This window comes from Psittacula echo, assembly GCF_963264785.1.
Source record: "Psittacula echo genome assembly, chromosome: 1".
In the NCBI taxonomy this organism is placed as follows: Eukaryota; Metazoa; Chordata; class Aves; order Psittaciformes; family Psittacidae; genus Psittacula; species Psittacula echo.
In genome coordinates this window covers 136,109,324-136,129,106 of record NC_137735.1, presented here as the reverse complement: position 1 = coordinate 136,129,106, position 19,783 = coordinate 136,109,324, and the positions used below count along the sequence as shown (strand labels likewise).

Here is a 19,783-nt window from a genome sequence, read left to right as displayed (position 1 = left end):
ATTAAGGTGAGAAGTACTTAGATTTTTCATACTGGAAAGTCTGTCAGGAATTGAACTGAAAATACCCCAGTACTTTCTTCATCTAAAATACTAGGAAATCTGGGAGAGGAACACAGTTGAAAGAAAACTAAAGAAAAATACTCTCATTAAAATAATAATAATTAAAAGAGATCCATAAAAACAGAGAAAGGAGAAACAGCAAAGAATATGAGTGGGTGCCACTTTGGCAGGAAGTAGGAAGAGTAAATAAAAGAAGATTCTCCCTGTATTTTGTGGGAGGGAAATAACATTTAAACTTTTTGTTCAAGTCATTCACAGCTCATACTAAGCATTGTCAACTCAGTCAGGTCACTTCCTTTTATTTTCTTGAGGTGCCTTGATAGTTTTAAAGTGTGCTTCTGGAAGAACCATATTTAAAAGCATCTGTTGTTATGCAGATTTTTTAGTATGATTGCAGAAACCTTGCAAAAAGAATGATGCATCATCCTCACAGTCAGCTTTGTAGAAAAAAGCTGTTATATGGAAGGGTGGCCAAAATAAGGAAATATATTTTTTTTAATATGAAATGTTTTGTTAGCTATTAACCAAAACGTCAAACTCAAGACAAGCATTTTGTCAGTAAAAACTAGGTTAAAAATAATACGTTGCTACATACAGCCATTGTTAGTAACTAGTAAACATTTGGTAAAATACACAGTTAATACTGTGGTTTTGTTTTGAAACGTTGTTTTTGAAAGACCAACTGACCTTTAAAATAAAGCTCTATATAGCTGGCTTCAGAAAGGAGTGAGATTTCTTTTGCTTTTTAAATTCTCCCATTTGTTCTGAAAGACTGGGTTTAATTACCAAAGTAAAATGCTGTTTTAATTTTGGAAGTAAGGGATGGAATTCCTTGGTATTGTATAGTACCAGCCAGTAGTACCAGCACATTATAGTACCAGTACAATACTTGGTATTGTGTAGTATTGTATTGTATCTTACCACCCCACCAATCTTACATGTCAGTGAAATGGCAAGGGATGCAAGGAAGTCTCACGTAATTATGAAAATCTGCAAATGTATGAGCTTCTTGATAAGGCCAGCTGAAGCTTTATTACTATCCCAGTAATTTGTATTAAACTTTGCATTTGGTGATTTTTGTGGAACAGAAATGTCGCAGCAATAATTTTTCCCATTGATACTGTAACATGCAGTGTTACTTTTTCTTTCTCTGCCTATCTGTTTCTCCCTCTATTCCCTCCACTTCCCCCGCCCCCTCCATGTAGACTGACAGAAATGTGACAGTTATCCTGCTCAGTGAAATAGTATGGGAGCTGTTCCGTCCAAATACTGGGTGTTTTGAGCCATTCACCTTGTATTTTCCTGATTACAGCATAGGTAAGCTAATTCTTTAATCTGCTTTCTGGGGTTGAGTAATAACTTTTGTCAGACAACATCTAAATGCTTTTTCTTTGTCTATCAGTATGCTTTTAAAGACTCAGGAATATGTAATAGCTGTCGGAATGTAAAAGTCTGTATTCACACAACCTCTGAAAGACTTCTCTTTTTCCTCTTGCCAGAGCATCTCAAAGTAAAATTTTGGTTCCATTATATTTGGTGGTTCTTTTAATCAATGTAGATTTTGGTGGGTTTGGTTTTTTTTAGTGATGATTATAGTTTGTTTTCCCACTTAACTTGTAAGATGTTGTCAGTTTATTGAGTTAGCTTTAAATAAGCAAAACTTATCTTTGTTTAAACAGGACATCTGCAGAAGATCTTGTCTCAGAATCATCCCCCAGAATATTCTTCAGACTTCTATTCTGCATATATCAATATTCTGCTTGGTGTCTTCTACATGGTCTGTAGGGACTTGAAAGAACTTCAGCATCTGGTGAGATGAGTTCCTTTAGGATTGTTCTTTTGTTTTAGGACGTGTTTTGCCAAAACAGCTCTGAAAGTCTAGATTTATTGTTGAATATGGACAAAGAGAAAAGTCACAGAGTGCTCTGGGTTGCTTGGAGCCCTGTGCAGTGTGGCCTTGAATGTTTCAACATTTGAAGGAATATCTTCCAATTGCATGTTCTCAGCATGTCCAACCTTCAGTTGTGTTGTTTTCCATGCTTATTAAATGTAACTTGCCACCCAGCGTTCTTTATAATTCAACTTTATGGGAAATTTAACTTAAAATTTGACACATTTTCCTGTGTCATCTAGGAGGGTAAAATTTTCACTTGGCTTGCATCCTACAAAGGATTTTAAGGTAACCAAGCTGCTACAAGACAGATCTGTTGCACAGTTTTACAGAAACATAACATACTAATTTGATTCGAAGGCCTGGAAAAGTGAGGATTGACAGAAGTGTTTTTATTGTCTGTGTTTTGGAGTTAAGAATAAAATAAGTTCCTGCAATACAGTCATGCCTGAAGGAGCAAAATTACATTGAAGCTATTTGGAATAAGGAGTTTTGATCATTTATCTACTGAATAATGCAATAGCAAACAAACAGAAGAAAAATAAAAATTTCTTGATGGTGACTTTTGCATAGGAAAAGCTGAATAGCTAGCTCACCAGATTATTACTTAAATAACTGTATTGTGTACAAGGAAAAGTTTGAAGTGATCAGTGGTTATGATTAGTAAACAGATCCATGCTAGTGAGATGATCTGAATGTCCTGCCTGCGTTACCATTGGGAAGCTGAACTTACCTGTTAACTATATAGGTTTTTTATTTACGTGAAAATGCTGAAATCTGATGGCTATACAAATGGAAGCTAGGGTCACAGTTCTTCTAGACATGTAATTAGTTGGCTCTGCTTGTCAGAGTAATTCCATTAGCCTTAAATGCACTGTTTGTGTGTGAAATACCAACGTTATGAAAATATTTACCTAATTGGGCACTAAATTCTTTTCGTGGTTAATGAGTCTCTTCTGTAGAAGAGACACATACAACTGTCCATAGGCTTCTGAACAACTCCACAGTGTCTAATACAGACTCTAAATGTGTATGTTATTATGCATGATTATTAATAATGCATATTATTTATATATTATTAATAACACATTCTGGAATTAAATTTACATGTGGAAGTTACTGAGTTCTGAATACTGGCACAGAGATTTAATAAGGTGCAGTAGAATGAAAGAAGAATGAAATGTGAGGATTGTTCTTTACAAAATTCTGTGTGATACTGATTTAATAAATATAGAGAAAAGTCTAGATTGCAGTATGGTCAAAGATCTCTCAATCTTACCTTAGGCAAAAGGAGTTACTTTGAATGTGGAATGTGTTAGTTAGCACGATTTTTGTTGTTTGGGGTTTTTGTTTTGTCTTTTTAAGGGTACCTTCTGCTTCTGTATGTGTGGCCTACTTTTGAACATGCTGTACTGCTCCTGGAATGGAAAGTTTAATCTGAAAATGAAAAAGCAAGTTCATGAAAACATTTCTATTGCATTTATAATGTTTAATTACTATGTTATAAAAAAAAAAAAAACCACAAAAAACCCAATAAATGCAACCCCTGAGTACAGTAAACAGATTTTGATGAGATCAAACCCAAGTAACCTGTGAGAGATTACTTCTGTTTGTATTTTAACCTATAGAATTGTTGTGACATTTAACAGTATAAAGTTTAGAAGCAAGCAGCATAATTATTGACTGAAAAATAGTCCCTTGGTTTTGCAAAGTAATGAATTATGCTGCCTATTATATTCTGTAGCTAGATGGACTGTATAGGACCTTTTTAATATGTTGTACTATTTACTTCCTGTAGGCAGCGCTTAATTTTTCTAAATACTGTGAACCCGTGGCCAGAGGAGAAGGTAAGCTTCTGTCTTTAATTTGAGCAGGTGTATGAGGGTGCAGGGGACTATCTCAACCACAGAGAAACATCCTTGCATGGTAACATGTGCTTGCAAATGGATGATGATGGTGCATCATCTTAATGCAGCATTTCAGAGTCAGGGTGTTAGATGACTTCTGTCATGCCTATGACTGTTCAGGTGCCAGGGATAAGAGTTTTAGTGTTGTGTGAGTTAAATGTTTAACAGAGTTGATTCTGGCTTGGTGCAGCAAATGAACGTGACTCTCGCAAACTCTGGAAAAATATTGAACCTCATTTGAAGAAGGCAATGCAGACTGTTTATCTCCGGGAAATATCCAGGTAATCTGGGGGGCAACGGCTTGTTCGTTTTTTTGATGTTGCTGCTTTTAACAAGCTTTCCCTCTGAATATTTAAGTTCTCCATTATGTTTCGTGGCTAGTGTTTCTTTTACGATAGAATAGCTTAAAACCCATTTGTAAAGTTGACTTGACAGATCCTCACTGGGTACCAAGGATGCATGCAAGCCTCAAACTTACTGTGGGATGCTACAGATTTTGAACATTTGTGTTCCTTAGCTTTGTTTAGTAGAGCTAAATTTGTAGGTTTACTGTGCTTTCTGACCCCTTATTTTTTTTTTTGTCCAAGAGCAAAATTTTCCTTACTATTTCTAACAGCATTAGAATCTGGTGTCCTGCTAATGGGCTGAGTTCCTCTTGATATGGTTTTAGATTTCTTGTTTATTTCTGAGTTGCCAGACTGCTAGTATAAAAAGATGGTGGTGTTCATTTTCAATGTTAATAATTGGATCAAATGTAATGTCTTTTCCATCTTTAAGATGAGTGATTCTGATGTTATGCTATGTGAAGAGAGGTAATTCAGTAATGTTTGATTTCTTTATCTTGTTACATAATGATTTTTTTCCTTTGAATGTCATTGAGGCCATAGAGTATTCTGGTAACTGAACCTGTGTCTGTAGTATCAGTCCTTGTGAAATGTTTTGGAAAAGTAATCGTTTGTTCAAAAAGAGAATTGATTTTCCTTCATACAAACCAAACTTCACTGTACAATGAGGCATTATTCTATTTGACTCAAATATGTATTTGTACTTGATATTGATCTTCAATGCATAGTCTACTCAGGATCTTCCTGACTTTTTATATTGTGTAATTGCCTACTCTAATTAGGGTGTAATACAGGATTATGTTATAAAATAACTTATGAATTGTTTCCAAATAAATAGATTTTCCTCTTTACAGTTTTCTTTGATTATAAATTTGAGCTTTAATGGGGTCTTAATGATAAACTCCAGTTTCTGCATAATAGTTGTAGGATTTGCCTCTGTGTACCAGTAAATGCTTGAGAAATTAAAGTGACTGTCTCAGTTTTTCTGGCCACAGAACTGTAATTAATCTGGGCTTCTCTTCAAGTTTTAAGTGACAGCAGTAGAACTTTGCTGTTGGCTGATGTGCTACCTGAGCTAAGATGAAAAGGAGTCTTTTTTTTTCTACCTGTAAAATAGACATTGGGTGAAAACTTTGCTCGTTCATTATAATTTGAGTATTACATCAGCTCTCATTAAACTGTTTCCAGAAGTTTTACGGTATATGGCTGATAAACCTTGTTCATAAAGGTAGTATCATAGAATCACTGAATGGTTTGGGTTGGAAAGGACCTTAAAGATCATTTAGTTCCAACCCCCGTGCCACAAGCAAGGATACCTTCCACTAGACCAGAACTTTAAAAACCCCAAACAAAAAGCAATGGTGTTTTAACAAACTTTGTGATATACAAAAATGGTCTAAAATCATGGCATTCATGACAATGTCATTCCTTAGGGAAAATTCTGAAGTGAAGTTTTTTGCTGTTGTTTAGGAACACAGCAAACTGCTTGCAGGCATTTTTCACTGACAGAATGTTCCATCTTGATGTCTTGAAAGTTTTTCGGTGAAGAGTGAATATTGCTTTATTACATAGACTTCAAAATTACATTACAAAGTAATTATAGTATTGTTCTCACTAGCATAAACGGTTATTAAGCAGGTAGAAAAAAGGTCAAACCTGTTGGTGTTTTTACTTTTTACCCAATTCTGCATTTTTCTTGAAACTTAGAACACTATTGGTACTTGCTTACTGGTCGTAGTTGAAAGGAAAGAAACTGGTATTTTACAATTAGCTTGTACTCAAATTTATACCTTAATATACCATTACTTTCTGTGGTTTTTCAAATATGCATAGTCTGCACATAATTGAAACCTAAGTGCAAGGTAGTATGACATGTTATTTTTAATTATGCTCTTACTAACTGTATCCTAGCCAGTGTCATGAAATTGAAATACAATATACCAAGCAGAAAGTTGTCTCTAAAAGACTTAACAAGTACTTCATCTTTATACATGTGCATTATCTGTCTTTTAGCTCTCAGTGGGAGCACTTACAGCATGATGATGAAGAACCTGGGCAGCTGAAAGGTATGAGATACGGTAACTCTGTAGAGGCTTGTGATATGAAATGTGTACTTTGCATTTGGCTTGGTTATTGTTACCTAAAAAAATGTGAAGGGAATTATATAGATGAGGCTACCTATTAACATTCAGTTACAGTTCAGGGTAATCACATTTACTGAGAAGGTGTTCTGCAAAGGACTGTTACTGTTTTTTCCTGTAGCATATATCCTGACTTTAATCTTTCTGAAGGTTCTTTGTGAGAAAAGCAGATTTCTTTTAAGTATTTCTTATGTAGGAATGGAGGAGGAATGGGCTGACCCCTGATGGTCGAACCTCTATGTACCAACTGGCAGAATTGTCTGAATAGGGAGAAGGGAATACTATACCTCGTATGTTACTTACACAGGATTAGCACATTCCTAAACAAAACACTTGTCCTGTGTCCCAGTGTCTTGGAAAAGAGAAATGTCAGAATCACAAGAATTCTTTCTGTTGTTTCAGTAGAGGAGTACGGCTTTGTTGAGGTTTATACTTCAGATAGGCTTGAAAGTTGAATCTTAATGTATCTGTCAGTAATTATTTTCCTTTTGTCCTATTGCTTGTTACTTGGGAGCAGAGACCAGCCACCTTCTCACTCCATCCTCCTTTCAAGTAGTTGTAGAGAGTAGCATCAGGCCATTCCTTGGCCCTTCACGGATTTTGTATCTGTGATAATGGTATTGAGAAAGTGGCCATAGTCATTTAGTTACAGCGGTAGAGCAGCACAGAAGGAAAAGAAGAAGAATGCAAAAGAGTTCAATTTGACGCTTGTGGATGTTCAGAGTGTTTGGTGACTCACAAAGTGTTTGTTTATTTTGTAGGACTTTCTGCACATACACATGTGGAACTTCCTTATTACTCCAAATTTCTTCTAATAGCTGCTTACCTTGCTTCCTACAATCCTGTTAGGACAGATAAGAGGTTCTTTCTTAAGGTAATGAGATTTTTTCTTAGTGTTGCTTAATGGATTCCTGCATACTGAATTTCCTATTTTAAAACTCTTCATTTTAAGCAATATTTCTATGTGTGGTTCATTTGTTGTGATCAGAAGCTTTTCTGTAGATCACATATTGTGATTGGTAATGATGTAATCATCATTAGCGTCTAATAAACCAATCTTCTTTGTCGTGTCAAAACATATGTAACACTGTTACAGTGCAAGTGTCTGCTTTGCTTTTGTAAGTTGGTATAGCAACAGTTTGTAAAGATTTTAATGGAGTGCCTGCAGTGTCCTTAGGTATAAGACACAGGAGTAAGATACAAACCACAAGTGCTGCATTATCCTTTAATGAGGTAAAATGACATAGTGCAATGTTAACTTCTTTATACAATTTTAATTTCTCAAACAGAGAAATAGACACAGTTGCTTTTGCAGAAGATGTGGTTCCATTACCTGGCATGTGTTGCGTTGAAATGATGGTAATGCATGTTTTAGGATGAATGTATTCATCCTTATTACCAAATCATTGTCTAAACTCCATTTTCTGTAAGTTCTTGATATGTACAGGTTGAGTTTTTTTCTTTTGTTTTTTTTTTTTTTTTTTTTTTTTCCTTTGGGCTATGTTGTGGTCATGCTGCAAACAAATGCTGTGGTGCCAGAGTTTGTAGCATGTCTCTTTCTTACCCAGAATCTTCATGCACCTTAAGTGTACCTCATTGTGTTGTTTTTGAGGTCTTAAAGGGAGAAAATGTGGACAGGAAGACAGATACCAGAAAAGTGATTGGGCAGTTATGTTTTCTATGCATTTTACTAACTTTAAGGTTTTATACGTTATTACAGTATGCATTAATATATCCATATGTGTATAAATGTATGGTATTTGTGATAAATTGGTGTGAAAATGTGAAGAAAATGTGAACAAGACAAATTTGTAAAAATGATTGTTTTCTTCCCTCTTGAAGAAAAGCCACATAGACATATGTTTTGAGAAGTTACCGCAGTTTTACTGATAATATACTAGTATGTTTTTAGTTTAAATATGGGTTTCATGTTTCTGGTATGATCTTACATTGAAAGCTGAGAAGAGTAGAGGATTACTCGTAATAAGTGCATATGTACAAGTTTTCTTTATGGGCAACCTTTGTTCTTTTCCGTTGGCCAAAGCAATTTCTTTGTAAGAGATTTATTTGCTGAAGAAGTGATTTTGCCCAGATATTTTCGTATCAGTCTTGGAATTTAAGTAGGAAAGCTCACAAGAGTCAAGTCAGTGAAGCATATTATCAAAAAGTGCCTCATAGAATCATAGAATAGTTAGGGTTGGAAAGGACCTTAAGATCATCTAGTTCCAACCACCCTGCCATGGCCAGGGACACCTCAAACTAAACCATGTCACCCAAGCCCTCATCCAACCTGGCCTTGAACACCACCAGGGATGGAGCATTCACAGCCTCCCTGGGCAACCCATTCCAGTGCCTCACCACCTTAACAGAAAAGAATTCCTTCCTTATATCCAATCTAAACTTCCCCTGTTTAAGTTTTAACCCGTTACCCCTTGTCCTGTCACTACAGTCCCTAATGAATAGTCCATCCCCAGCATCCTTGTAGACCCCCTTCAGATCCTGGAAGGCTGCTATGAGGTCTCTGTGCAGCCTTCCCTTCTCCAGGCTGAACAGCCCCAACTTTCTCAGCCTGTCTTCATACGGGAGGCGCTCCAGTCCCCTGATCATCCTCATGGCCCTCCTCTGGACTTGTTCCAACAGTTCCATGTCCTTTTTATGTTGAGGACACCAGAACTGTACACAGTACTCCAAGTGAGGTCTCACGAGAGCAGAGGAGAGGGGCAGGATCACCTCCTTCGACCTGCTGGTCACGCTCCTTTTGATGCAGCCCAGGATGCGGTTGGCTTTCTGGGCTGCGAGCTCACACTTCCAGCTCATGTTCATTTTCTCATCTTTGTGTTCACTGAGCAGCCTTCTCAATTTATTTTTTTTCCTTTCTCCTTTTTTAGTATCTCTGATGGTTTTGTTCTTGCACATGAACCCTGCCAAAGTTGTGTGCAATAAGCATGAGCTTCTAAGGTTTTTTAAACGCCTTCATGACCCCTGCTTCAATCAGTGATATTAAGTATTTTTCTTAAGACTTGGATAAACAGGAGAAGTTGCCATTCTTGCTCCATCTGATAGCAGTTAGCGCTTAGTCAAGTGCTAAGGTGAATTTCAGAAATAGCTGCATCTCAAAGCCCAACAAAGCTGACACTTGGTCGGTTCAAGGTTTTGAGTCATGTGGACTGTGAAAGTAGAATATGATTTTCTCAGGTTTATAATGAGATTCAGAGTAGGTTACAGCAAAGTATCTTCTGGAGTGATTTAACTAAGGACTACTAGATACAAACAAGAAGATGGCCATTAGCTGCTAATATGCACTACTGGTATGGGTGCTGGGCTATACTACAGCTAAAGGTAAAGTTATGGTTTGTGGCAGCCTGGAATGCTAACAGCCTGATAAAGCAATGAAGTCATAATTGGCATTGCTGCTATTAGTTCTATGAAAATTTAAGAGCTTTGCAGTAGATTGAGAGAAAAATACAAAGCTGGTTTTGAAAGGTAATCTTTAAAACAAACAGAAAAATTTCAAACTATATGATGTCTTATTTTTATAATTTTAATAGAAAACAAGATTAAAAACTGACTCTGCTAAAAGTAGCTCTGAATTTAATGTTTCTTTGTGCTTGCACAGAATTAGGGCAGCTGCTCACTTGCTTTGAAACACTTGATAAATATGCTGTATGGAGATTCAAAATGTATGAATGCAGTTGTGATCTATCACTGTTTAACCTCAGGCTTGATCACTTCCTCCTCCAAAAAGTCTCTGTTATCACCTAGTCCTCTTTTCAAAGGCATGATAAAAAGATTACTTTGCTGTCTCTGATACCCGTTTCTAATATGATAGGTATTAATTGAATGAATTAATTCTTCTTGTTTAGTCTGGCAGATTATGTAAAGGAAACTTAAAGCCCTGACTAGTATTAAGGTCTTCAGAAGTCAGTCAAGAACAGCCACAGTTACTGAGAACATCTTGACATGGCTGAATATTGAGGTCTACAAATACTAAGTACAAGATTTTAAACATTATAATGAAAAAGAATTCCTTCTTTTGAGATATTTCTTCCCCTGATTCATTGAGCATGCTTATAAGGTATACTTTGAGAAGTAGCACTTCACTATGTTTAAAGAATATTATACTTGTACTGCTCCACTAATTTTATATGATTTATACATGTCATCCTTCATGTGTCTGTCTTGTTTTGCTCATTGATTTATAGCCTTGTTAAGGCATTTACTATTTTTCTGTCCTTGTCTTACTTTCACAGTTTCAGTTGAGATCCAAAATCCAGAACTTGATCCAAGAACACTTTATTCTTTTTGCACAGTCCCCCCTTTCTTAAGATTGCTTTAAAGCTGTGCCTTTTTAAATGATGCTCCTTCCTTCTTTCTGTCGTAGCTCCTGCACCTTGAAGTATATTTGTCTCGATTTAATTCTTTTTCGTCATTCTGCCAACTTGCATACCATCCAAATTCTAAAATGGAGCAGATAAAAGGTGAAAATTCAGATGGATTGTATGCATGTGTGTTTTAAAAATGAAGTGTCCATCATTGAAACTTCTCTGGAAATAGAAAGAAATGAAACCTCTTTTTCATTAGTTGGTTGATGATAGGAGGAGGATGGTGGCATGAAGGTGAATTAAAACTGCATTTTTACTGCCTCTTCTCATCAGTCCCTCATTAGATCAGAAAAAAAACACCTTATGTGTATCACCAAGTAATACTGGTGTATTGGTTTTTGGCTTTACAAGAAGTAAAGCAAGCATAATTTTAGGGCTACTAGTAAAACGAATTGCTAGTAACATCAGGCACAAATACTGGAGGTTAAAGAAGCATACCCAGACTCTTGTGCTACCGTGTGTAGAGTATATATATTTTTTGTTGACTGTTTTGTTTCTATCTTTCCTATAGAAAGAGCATAAAATAATTTACATATGAATTTGCCTTTTTTCTGTTGTTTACAGCATCATGGGAAAATTAGAAAGACCAACTTTATGAAGAAACATGAAAAGGTATGTATTTTATCTTAGCTGAGCTTGGCAACAAATATTGTCTTCCTGCTCTACTTCTGGTTTTGCATTTTGTTTTGCCTCATTGTTTATTGCAGAAGAAACAGTTGCATAAATAACAATTATTATGGTGTACTGATTTTGTGTGATGCAAATTTCTGTTGATACACACATTTTTATTGTTTTGAAATTTAACTGTAGCATAAATTCATCTCCTAAAGTAATGTTTTTTTGTGTAACAAATGTGCTTACTAAAGGTAGTTAAACGACATCATACATGGAAGAGCCAGATATCAGAAGTTCTCTGAAAGATGTTAGAGTAATAGGTGGTTAGTAGTTTTGAAAGTCAAATCACTAATTCCCAGTGATGCAGTGAGGTGTAAGAGCTAAAGTTTGTGTTTCGAGGCTTGGAAACTTTGCACTGCTGTCCATTGCTTAGGATTCCATCAGACTATTAACTAACCTTTCCATGGTTATAAATAGCTAAATGTCATCGATTTCAGTAGTTATACCAGTTTTTACTGTCAGAGGCTTGATATGCTAGGAAAAGCAAATACCTGAATGTGTATTTATAACTGTAATATAAAGAGATAAATTTTAACATTTGTAACTTGTTGACTTAATTTTAAACAAACCTGTAGAGTAAGAGCAGTTCAGACAGCACTAAATCGCTGCTGAAATGATCATTATATCCTCTTCTCTACAGGCAGTGTAAATAGTATGAGAAAAATTCTAACAATGATACTTAGCCTAATAATTCTTTGCTTCTGATTCTGTGTGTAGTCTTTTTCCTAATTTTCTGCTGCCTCTGCTGGAGGACAGAGTCCTTGGCAATCTAAAGACTTCCAAGTTTTCTTATTTCTGTATGGGCACAGTTTTTGCATGTGAAAGTCTAAGTGAGCATAGTTCTACTTCAGCAGTGCAATGCATTGCACCACTAGGTAGATCCTTCCGTAAATGCAAGAATTTGGAAGTCTCTAAATTCATGTGTCCTGTACATATGGACATCACGTGTGTTTTGTCCCTGACACATGAACTCCTGAGAACTTCCATAGCATTTAATTGTTTTCAGGAACACTATATTTTTGAAATACCCTCATGTCTTAATTAGTGAATAAATAATTTTCAGGAGAATATTTTTCAGAAGGAATAATTAGACTAAAATGTTCTTTTCCTTGCATTCTCTGCAGAAAAGGTGTTTTGTTTTTCCTTCTTGGCAATAGATTTCCATCTTGGAAGATGATATGGGAACAACCAGGGACACAGGAACAGCTAGCGGCATACAATAAATGGGAAAAGAGAGATTTGATGAAGAAATACCCAGGTTGTGATCACCTTAATTGTACTGTAGAGCTTGAACTCCTGTGTCATAGGTTATGTTAATGGGACTGATTTCGCTACTTAGTGTTCAGAAGTGCTTTCATTAACAAAAAATTGATTTCCATTTTATTATTGTTCCTGAAGCAACTAAATGCTGCTGACTAAGTACAAAAACAGAACAGGAGGTACTAACAAAAGAATTTAGTAAATGAGGGTAACTCAAATGCAAACAAATGTAACCAAAATTAATGGTCAAAAAGATGAGTAAGATTTCAGTGACTTTTTTACTTTGATTAGATTAATTCTAATTTTGTAGACTTTATATTTACCATACAACCTAAGCATTGAATGATGTTCGAAAACATTGTTAGGCATGTTTGCATACATGTCTAACCATGTCTTGTGTAGTTGGTTGTCCAGCTGTAACAAGTAACTTGCATAATCAGGAGAGACTTTGAAGACTGCAGATGATCTGATTCTTGCACTTCATTGTTGCATTCAATATTAGTCTTACTTTGAAGAGAACTAGAACTTCCTAATTCTAGTAGATCAACTATAGTTAGTAGAAAATATCTCTAGAGTTGACAGTGTTGCATTAACCTCTGACTGCATGAAAGAAACAGGAGTGTGTCCTAGGAATTAATGAATGGGTACATTGTGGCATTTTGAGAGCACCTTTGCTTCTATTTATAGAGCACTGGTTCTCTGCTAATTTGTCACTTTATAGGTTAGGACCCTTCTGCTATCAAGTATTAATGCCAGAAACTGAAACTGCTTGTAGGTCAGAGTACAGTCTGGTTTTGAAAGTTTTTGAGGCATGCTAGACTGCAGGTCCTAAAAGCATCTTCCAGACTTACATTCCTTTCCTATACTGTAATCTTTATAAATATTTGCACAGAGATACGGTTGCCCAGATGTAAAACCGTATATGTAGGTACTATGATTCTATAGTGAGGGAAACTGAAATATAGGGATAAAAGTTTACATATGTAGTGTTATGAATAAAGTCTCATTTGCTTCAGTTGGTGTTACAGCTTGTACCAATACCTTCCCTCAGAGAAGCTTGTTTGAAGACTGATTTACAGGTCAGACTCGCCTGACTCCACGTGGATGCCTGCATCTAAGCTGGTGTCTTTTTATAGACAGCGCAGAGCAAGTCAGTGCCGTCATTGGAGTGTAGGGTGTGATTAGTCTCGTACTCAAGTAAGTTCTATGTTCATTCAGATGAATTGCACCATAAACTGCATTGATTAGATTTCTACTGGCTGCAGTGGTAGCCAGGAAACTAGTTTGGCTGTGCACACCTACTTGGCAGGAAGCAAACATTAGATTAAATAAATCGTTCCCTTAAAGTTTAGGTACAGCCAGGCTAAAAATCTGTTTCTTGATTCTTAACTCTGTCCAGTCCAGAGGCCATGGTTTGATTATTTAATTAGAAAAAGTAAATCTTGTGAATGAGGGGAAAAAATTGACTTTATCATTTTATTAGTTGCCTTGTTGCTGACAACAGCAGCATATGTTGGGTTTCTTTGCATCGTTGGCGTAGAGCAATGTTTTCCCAGTTTAGTGACAAGTGAGAGATCTTTCTGGTGAAGCTACTTGTGCAGGAGTATGCTTTTTCAGGTGTCAGTCTGTCAGGAGATAAAATGTGCTGGTTGTATATCAGAAAAGAGTTGTCTAGAATACCTGCTTCAGCTTCGTTCCAGGATTTGTTTTGTGTCAGGATTCTTAGCTTACAACTGAAGATGCTTCATTTATATAGCAGCCAGGAAGGTTTGGAAATGCTTTCTGCCTTAGTTCCTTGCAGATTTGTAAAAATCTTATTCTTTACTATGTGCTGTTTGGAGGAATTTCCAAACCATTCCTATTCTTCCAGGGATTTATTTCCGTCAAAGAAATAAACCCAGAGTGCTTCTTCTACAAGTTACACACTCTTAGAATGAACTCTTCTGGCTTTTCCAGAAGAAAGTATTTCTCTCAAATAATTTGAAAGTTCAAAACTATATTCTGTTTAAGCAAGAGCTGATAATACTAAGAGCAAGAAACTTGTGCAGTGACTGTATACAAACACAAGTCTTGGGAGGCATGGTCTGGGGTGAGGCATCCCTGCCTATGGCAGGCAGGTTGGAACTAGATGATCTTAAGGTTCTTCCCAACCCAAACCATTCTGTGATTCTGTGAGTACTGAATGCATGCTGTTTGTGCTTGCTAGCTGCTTGGAGTGCACACATTTTAATTACTGTATGTTTGTTGACTTTTTCTGTTGATAATAAAAAATATTCACAGGGTTGATGCATTTAGAGGCAGAAGTGCAGGGGATTATGCAGTTCATAACTTACACTGTACCTGCATTCTGACTAAGGGTGCTGTGCTAAAATTTTGACTACATTTAAGTTATTTTTTTAGACTGCTTTCTTTGTTAGCTAAGAGGTAGCTTTGGGGACACCTCCTGGATTTAAAAAGCTAAAACATGTATTGGAAATAACTTTTATTTTTTTGCTGAAGAAATGTGTGGTTGTGTTTTAATGGGATGACACAGAGGTGCTGGTGGTGTATTTGAAGAGTTGTTCTTTCCCACAAGCATTTTTGAATAAACTTTATTTGGAAATTCTTCATCAGCGACTGTAGCAACAGGACAGGGGGTGATGGGTTTAAACTTAAAGAGGGGAAGTTCAGGTTAGATACAGGGAAGAAGTTCTTTCCTGTGAAGGTGGTGAGGCACTGGCACAGATTACCCAAAGAAGTGGTAAATGCTCCATCCCTGCCAGTGTTAAAGGACAGGCTGAATGAAGCCTTGGGCAGCATGGTCTAGTGAGAGGCATCCTTGTCCATGGCAGGGGGGATTGAAACTACATGATCTTAAGATTCCTTCCAACTCACACCATTCTATGAGTCTCTGATTCCTCTTAAAACTTGGCTTCTCTGCTAGTAAATCAATGTATACTACAAAAAAGGGAAACTGGATGTCAAAGTAGGGAGAATGAAATACAAACTTAAAAGAAAACAAGCATTTCCCTTTTCAGAGCTTTTGATAACCTGGATCATAGATAAATCTCTGCAGTCCTAGCCATGTTGTCCGACTTGTAATACTGCCCACTTCTGCCTTGTGAACTGCACTTCTCCTTATTGTAAAATCGTTTATTTTAAAAATACTTAACATCGAAAAATCAGGAACTCGTATTTCTGTGAAATTTAGTCGAAGTCAATGTTACTTCATACAACCTGTAATGCCTAAAATGTCCATCAGTGTCAGCTGAGGTATGAAGATGATGTTGTATGGTGCAAAAGAAGGGTAAGGGGCAAAATAGCTCTATAAATGCGAAGTGGAGTAAATATGGTGCGTTCTGTTAACATGTTTGGCTGTACATTGTCTCTAAATTGGAGAGACATCAATTTGATGGGTGGACCACTCGGTGGATAAAGGACTGGCTGGATGGCTGCACGCAAAGAGTTGTGGTCAATGGATTGATGTCCGGCTGGAGACCGGTAACGAGTGGTGTCCCTCAGGGATTCGTGTTGGGACCGGTCTTCTCCAACACCTTGTCGGTGACATGGACAGTGGGATTGAGTGCACCCTCAGCAAGTTTGCTGATGACACCAAGCTGTGTGGTTCGGTTGATACGCCGGAGGGAAGGAGTGCCATCCAGAGGGACCTCGACACGCTTGTGAGGTGGGCTGATGCCAACCTTATGAAGTTTAACCATGCCAAGTGCAAGGTCCTACACCTGGGTCTGAGCAATCCCAGGCACAGCTACAGGTTGGGCAGAGAAGAGATTCAGAGCAGCCCTGCAGAGAAAGACTTGGGGGTGTTGGTCAATGAAAAAATGAACATGAGCCAGCTTCAGTGTGCGCTTGCAGCCCAGAAAGCCAACCGTATCCTGGGCTGCATCAAGAGGAGTGTGACCAGCAGGTCAAAGGAGGTGATCCTGCCCCTCTCCTCTGCTCTCGTGAGACCTCACTTGGAGTATTGTGTGCAGTTCTGGTGTCCTCAATGTAAGAAGGACATGGAACTGTTGGAACAAGTCCAGAGGAGGGCCACGAGGATGATCAGGGGACTGGAGCACCTCCTGTATGGAGACAGGTTGAGAAAGTTGGGGCTGTTCAGCCTGGAGAAGAGAAGGCTGCGTGGAGACCTCATAGCAGCCTTCCAGTATCTGAAGGGGGCCTACAAGGATGCTGGGGATGGACTCTTCATTAGGGACTGTAGTGACAGGACAAGGGGTAACGGGTTAAAACTTAAACAGGGGAAATTTAGATTGGATATAAGGAAGGAATTCTTTTCTGTTAAGGTGGTGAGGCACTGGAATGGGTTGCCCAGGGAGGCTGTGAATGCTCCATCCCTGGTGATGTTCAAGGCCAGATTGGATGAGGCCTTGGGTGACATGGTTTAGTGTGAGGTGTCCCTGCCCATGGCAGGGTGGTTGGAACTAGATGATCTTAAGGTCCTTTCCAACCCTAACTATTCTATGATTCAATGATCTTAAGGTCCTTTCCAACCCTGACTATTCTATGATTCTATTCTATGATTCTACCTGGCAGGCAGCTCTTTATACAGCAGTTTTTGCAGCAAAGGAGCTGACCTTGGGCTCAGCCAGCTGAACTCTTTATTTTAGCCAGCTGAACTTGTGGGAGGCAGAAGCACTCTGGGCCCTCACACTCAGCACTGTTTGGGCTGCATCTTGGATACTCTGTCCAGTTTTGTCCCCCTACAGTACAAGACACACATTAATAAACCAGAACAAGTTCAGCAGAGAACTGTCAAAGCAGTCAGAGGCTGGAGCACTTGCCCTGCAAGGAGAGCCTGAGAGAAGTGCAGTTGTTCAAGCTGGAGAAGGGAAGACTAAAAGCATCTTGTCTTGTACAAGTATGGAGATTATCAGGACTATATTTATCTTCAGTAAGCAAAAGAAGCAAAAATATACTTAAAAGTTATTTGATGGTTATATAGATCTGTAAAAACGTGTTTTATTCTGCACAGATCTTTGTAGGTGATTATGATTATAGACTGACTGTAGACAATAGAATAAACCTTTACATATTTTCACTAGCTAGAAATTCAGTATGCTGCTAAGAAGCCTAACTGGTCTTCCTGTTGATAAACAGAAGAAAACTATGTGCATCTTGGGAATGTTGTAAAATATATTATTTACTCTTTAATCATTAGATAGGACAAGGTAATTTAATAGGACAAATAAATCTATAAATCTAGTGACGGGAAATCTGGCATCAGATCCGCTGTATAGCTCAAAAATGTTCCTACTTATTGTATAGTTTGAGCTCTTGCCATGTTAAATAGAGCTCTATATCTCAATCAGTAAGTGTGTACTCATGTAAGTAGGCTGTATGACTTTTGTGTATTACAGTGCCTCCCCAGAGACCAAAAGGATGTGAGAACAACATCTTGTGGTACTCCAGGAAAGATCTATTGGACTGAAAATATCTTATTTCTGTTGTAGACCAGCAATCACCTCCTTGGGCCAAAGCCATTTCCCCTGGACAGATTGTTAGCAATATTATATAGTATTGTGGACAACAGAGTTGCTCCAACTGCAAATATATTTTCCCAGGTGAGTGTGTACTTATTTTCTTCATTTCTTTTTTTACTGTCTGGAATTTTTGAAAGGGTCTTACCTTGGTTTTTGTGTCTATTCCAATTCCATCTAATTTGAATTAAATGTAGTGAGAAAACAACCACAGCAGTAATTTAAAGGTGAAAGCTTAGAGTAATATTTGTCTGTAATACTAGCTATGAATTCAAGAAGAAACCTAATAGTTAACTTTTCTTGATCCTGGGCTGTGGTCTGTGTTTATTAGTTCTGTGGCTTCTCACTGAAGTCTGTTAGCCTGTTTGTATTTCAATGAAGTGTGTAAATGTTCACTGTCCTATAGCCAAAATTAGTTACCTTGTAACACATGTTACAGAAATACAGTGGTGAAGAAGGAGCATAGAGAGGAATAAGGTATTTGCAGGTGAAAAGTGTTGTCATACATGTATTTTAGGGATAATGTTTTCATTTGGACCAGCTCTTGCAGAAGAGAGTCAGCGTCCAATTTCGCTAGATGGCAGCATAACTGTAGAGTTGAATGGAATTGAGTAAATCTAGAGTTTTCTCTAGAGCTCTGGGTTTGTCAAGTGTAAATACCTGTTCTGTATAAGTAAAGATAGTTTTCTGTTGTCGACTTGATTCCTAGGTTTTTCACGTTTACCTTAGAAGATCTTGATTTCTTTCCTGCTTTCCAGTTGTGCTTAACTTTTGCCAATAGAAATATTTTCTACTTTTCCTTGCTAGGTCTCAAATTTAACAAAAGATTATTTGCATCTGATGTCTGGTTTCCTATAAAGTTCTAGGACACATATGCTAAAAATACCTAAACAGTTTGTTACTGCTTTAATCATGCCTGTTCAGTGTTCACACAAATATTTGGCAAAATTAATCTCCCAAATTTGTAGAATAACCAACAGTAAATATACATATTGTAAAATCAGCCAACAGAGAAGCTAGGGAATTGTAGTGCTTTATTTAACCATTGGTAGGTGCGTGTCTTCACTAATGGTGGAGGGGTGCTTTACAGATGCAGTAGGCAACTTAAACCTTCACATAATGATTTCTCTCAAGCTCCTTTAGTTAAAGGTTATTATATGGTCTGAGGCATGAGATGTTATTAGACATCAACTTGGAAAATCTAATACAAGCATTTACTTTTTTGTAATTAGATAAGTGGTTTTTCAGCTTTGCCCCCCTTGAGATGTCAATGGAATAGCTTCAGAGGTGTTCAGGAAGTGGCTGAAAAATAAAAGTTTAGACACATTTATGCATCCTGTACTTGTTTCTTGCATCTCTTCTGTGATTTCACAGCACCTCAGGAATTCACTGTGTATTCAGAAGGAACCCTAACTCTCCCTATTTCAACTCTAACTCTCATAGTATTTCGAAGCTACGTGAAGTTTCTGATGGGCAAATGTCATATGAAAGGACACTAAATGTTGTTGAAGCAGGCAGTTTCCGACTAGACTTTGAGTGATTGCTGCAACCTTGTAGCTACTTACAACAATTTTGAGGCACAAAGAACACAAGGATCTTCGTGTTCATAAAAATGCATAAATTTGGCCAGCTACATCTATTAACTC

The 19,783-nt window shown here is 37.4% G+C and overlaps 1 protein-coding gene across 2 annotated transcripts in view; it reads left to right on the top strand.

Annotated features, from left to right (window-relative positions):
• The window catches only part of ORC5 (origin recognition complex subunit 5), a gene marked incomplete at both ends in the record, with an annotated part of 72,617 nt that overhangs the window by 12,166 nt on the left and 40,668 nt on the right, over positions 1–19,783 (top strand). For both annotated transcript variants that reach the window (XM_080613232.1, XM_080613231.1), the window contains 8 exons: positions 1,266–1,377; positions 1,740–1,870; positions 3,750–3,798; positions 4,049–4,139; positions 6,216–6,268; positions 7,105–7,217; positions 11,290–11,337; positions 18,111–18,221. In XM_080613232.1, the coding sequence (XP_080469358.1) occupies positions 1,266–1,377; positions 1,740–1,870; positions 3,750–3,798; positions 4,049–4,139; positions 6,216–6,268; positions 7,105–7,217; positions 11,290–11,337; positions 18,111–18,221 (708 nt within the window). The remainder of the gene's footprint in view (positions 1–1,265; positions 1,378–1,739; positions 1,871–3,749; positions 3,799–4,048; positions 4,140–6,215; positions 6,269–7,104; positions 7,218–11,289; positions 11,338–18,110; positions 18,222–19,783) is intronic.